This window comes from Chiloscyllium plagiosum, unplaced genomic scaffold (assembly GCF_004010195.1).
Source record: "Chiloscyllium plagiosum isolate BGI_BamShark_2017 unplaced genomic scaffold, ASM401019v2 scaf_121, whole genome shotgun sequence".
In the NCBI taxonomy this organism is placed as follows: domain Eukaryota; kingdom Metazoa; phylum Chordata; class Chondrichthyes; order Orectolobiformes; family Hemiscylliidae; genus Chiloscyllium; species Chiloscyllium plagiosum.
Genome location: NW_025215135.1, coordinates 21,185 through 23,981, shown reverse-complemented (window position 1 = coordinate 23,981; position 2,797 = coordinate 21,185). Strand labels below are relative to the sequence as shown.

Below are 2,797 nucleotides of genomic sequence, written 5' to 3'. Positions count from 1 at the left end.
AGCGTCGGAGGCTGAGGGGTGACCTTATAGAGGTTTATAAAATCATGAGGGGCATGGATAGGGTAAATAGACAAAGTATTTTCCCTGGGGTGGGGGAGTCCAGAACTAGAGGGGCATAGGTTTAGGGTGAGAGGGGAAAGATATATAAGGGACCTAAGGGGCAACTTTTTCACCCAGAGGGTGGTACGTGTATGGAATGAGCTGCCAGAGGATGTGGTGGGGGCTGGTACAATTACAGCATTTAAAAGGCATCTGGATGGGTGTATGAATAGGAAGGGTTTGGAGGGATATGGGTCGGGTGCTGGCAGGTGGGACCAGATTGGGTTGGGATATCTGGTCGGCATGGACGGGTTGGACCGAAGGGTCTGTTTCTGTGCTGTACATCTCTGTGACTCGATAATACTAAATTCCACAGTGCTGTGCATCTGCCTCTGAGACGGCACTCGACGAGGCAGAGTACGCCGTTCAGTCCTCCTGTCCTGTCCTCAGTCAAACCTCAACGGCTGGAACTAACTCTCCCTTCTCTCTCTCTCCCTCTCTCTCTGTGTGTTTGGCAGGCTGGACTGGACCGGATGGCTGATGGGCACATGCTGGCTGACGTTGTAGCGATAATCGGTGAGTATTGGAGCACGGCCTGTTGCTGGAAGGGCGAATGGATGGGGGGAAGCGGGTGCCTGATTCCGACCGAAACACCGCGAAACGTGGAGGCGGCCCCTTTCCAAAGCGCAGAGAGAGAGAGAGCTGGGAATCGAATTGGATTTCTGTTCATTCTCATTCCCTGCTAAACTGGCACGAGAAGGGGTTGGGGAAACCTGTCATTGGGTCACCTGCTGAAAGAGCTGTCCAGCGTACTGCTCTTTTCCCCACCCCAATTTATTACAGGGCCTCGTTCCCCCCCCCCCCCCCCCCCCGCCCCACGGTCCTCGATGTAAAGTTACACCCCCCCCACACACACACACACGACTACTCCCGGGCGTGACTTCTCCAGGGACATCAGAGGAAGCGAGAGATTATCTCGACAGCAAACCGGCCTCGCAAGTGATGCTATAGTTTGCTGCATCTGACCAGTTTAATCCCTTCGGGTGGTGTACAAAGGGGTAGGAGGGTGTTTGGGGCATTAAAGAGGGGCAGTGCGATGGTGTATTGCCGGGGCAGCAAGGGGCCGATGGTTTCACAGGCATTGTAGCGGGAGTAGGGTTTGGGAGGATGAGGGCCTGGTGTTTTATTTTTGTTTAGAGGGGTCTGGTACAGAGAAAAGCTCCCTCTACACTGTCCCCCATCAAACACTCCCAGGGACAGGGTGTCAGAGGGCCAGGGAGGGACTGAGCTGGGGCAGAGAGAGGACGAGGGAGCGCGGGGGACGGTGTGTTCTGAACGAGTGCGGCTGAGAGGGGCAGAGGGAGGACGAGGGGAGGGGTGGAGTCATTGAGGGGGCTGTGGGCTAACGAACTTGGGTTACTGTGGAGGACCAGGAGGATGGACCAGGAGAGACCGGGGAGGATGGACGTGGAAGGCTCAGAGACGAGTTTGAAAGTAACTGGGCCGTGTCTGTCCACGCACAGACAGTGCAGCTGGATGTCCCGCTCCCGCCACCTCCCTCCAGCAGTTACTTTCCCAAACCACAAACACTCACTCGGTCTCTGAGCTGAGTCCTGAATTAGCTGAGTCCTGAATTAGCTGCGTCCTCCCCGATGGGGTTGATAACTGACCCCACCCCCGTCCGGCCTCACTTCCCCATTCTTGGAAATCTCATCGTGAGCAGTGCATACAGCACCATTCAAAACACACTGCTCTATGTATCTAACCCTGTCCTGGGGGACAGTGTAGAGGGAGCTTTACTCTGTATCTAACCCCGTGCTGTCCCTGTCCTGGGAGTGTGTGATGGGGGGGACAGTGTAGAGGGAGCTCTCCTCTGGAATGGATGCTTTTTGTTACCGTTTATACCATGAGAGTCCTTGGTCATTTCCCGAAAGGGGAGCCAGCTGTGACCATGCACTGTCCGTGTGGCGACTCGATTATCTTTTCTGTCCTTCGGTGTGACTGACCTGGTCTCTCTGCAGGACGTGCACAGCTCCCCGGGGGGGGGGGGGAGTGGGGCGGGGTCACGCAGACTCTCAGGTTTGCCGAGTCAGAGAGGGTCGCCGTTCATGTCGTTGTAGTTTGGTCATTTCTGTGTCTCTCTCTCTCTCTCTCTCTCTCTCTCTCTGTGTACCTCCTCCCCCTCTCCACTGCAGGTACCCAAGACATTGTATTTGGTGAAGTGGACCGATAGCCCATCGCTGAGTGAGTTTTTGGTGGACCGCACTTGCTCACCATCCCCCTGTGAGGGTGTTGACGCTGCAGAGAACTCTGCACTTACCTGAATCCCATTGGCACATGCCTGTATCTGTCTGTGTGTGTGTGTGTGTGTCTCTCCAGTTCAGCTGTTAACAACAGTTAGTAATAAAAGGTGAGTCTCCTGACCCACGCATCTTTATTCCAAAAGCAATCGTGTGGTTTTCTGACCAGGAGTTTGACTCCTTTACCCCACTGCCCAGAAAGTGGTGGGGGTGTGCGTGCATGCACGCTCGCTCGCCTCTCTGTCCCCACACGCGCACACGTGTCCTGAACTGGGGTTAGAGCTCGAGAGGGGTTTAGCCACCGGGTTCACCGTCAGCGCTGAGGGAGCTGTGAGGTATCCCAGGCACCGCTCCGGCCAGGATCGTGTCTCGAAGCCTCTGCTGTCAGTCTTCCTCCCCACCCCCTCCTCCCCCCCCCTCCCCCCTTCCAGCCCCTCCCTCTCCCTCTTCCCCAGCCA

General features: G+C 56.0%; 1 protein-coding gene across 1 annotated transcript in view; it reads left to right on the top strand.

Moving 5' to 3' along the window:
* Positions 1-2,484, top strand: part of ndufs2 (NADH:ubiquinone oxidoreductase core subunit S2) — a gene marked incomplete at its 5' end in the record, with an annotated part of 33,410 nt that extends 30,926 nt beyond the window's left edge. Inside the window, 2 exons of the mRNA XM_043686722.1 lie at positions 558-615; positions 2,235-2,484. Coding sequence (XP_043542657.1) covers positions 558-615; positions 2,235-2,272 — 96 coding nt within the window. The remainder of the gene's footprint in view (positions 1-557; positions 616-2,234) is intronic.
* Positions 2,485-2,797: the final 313 nt, after the last annotated feature.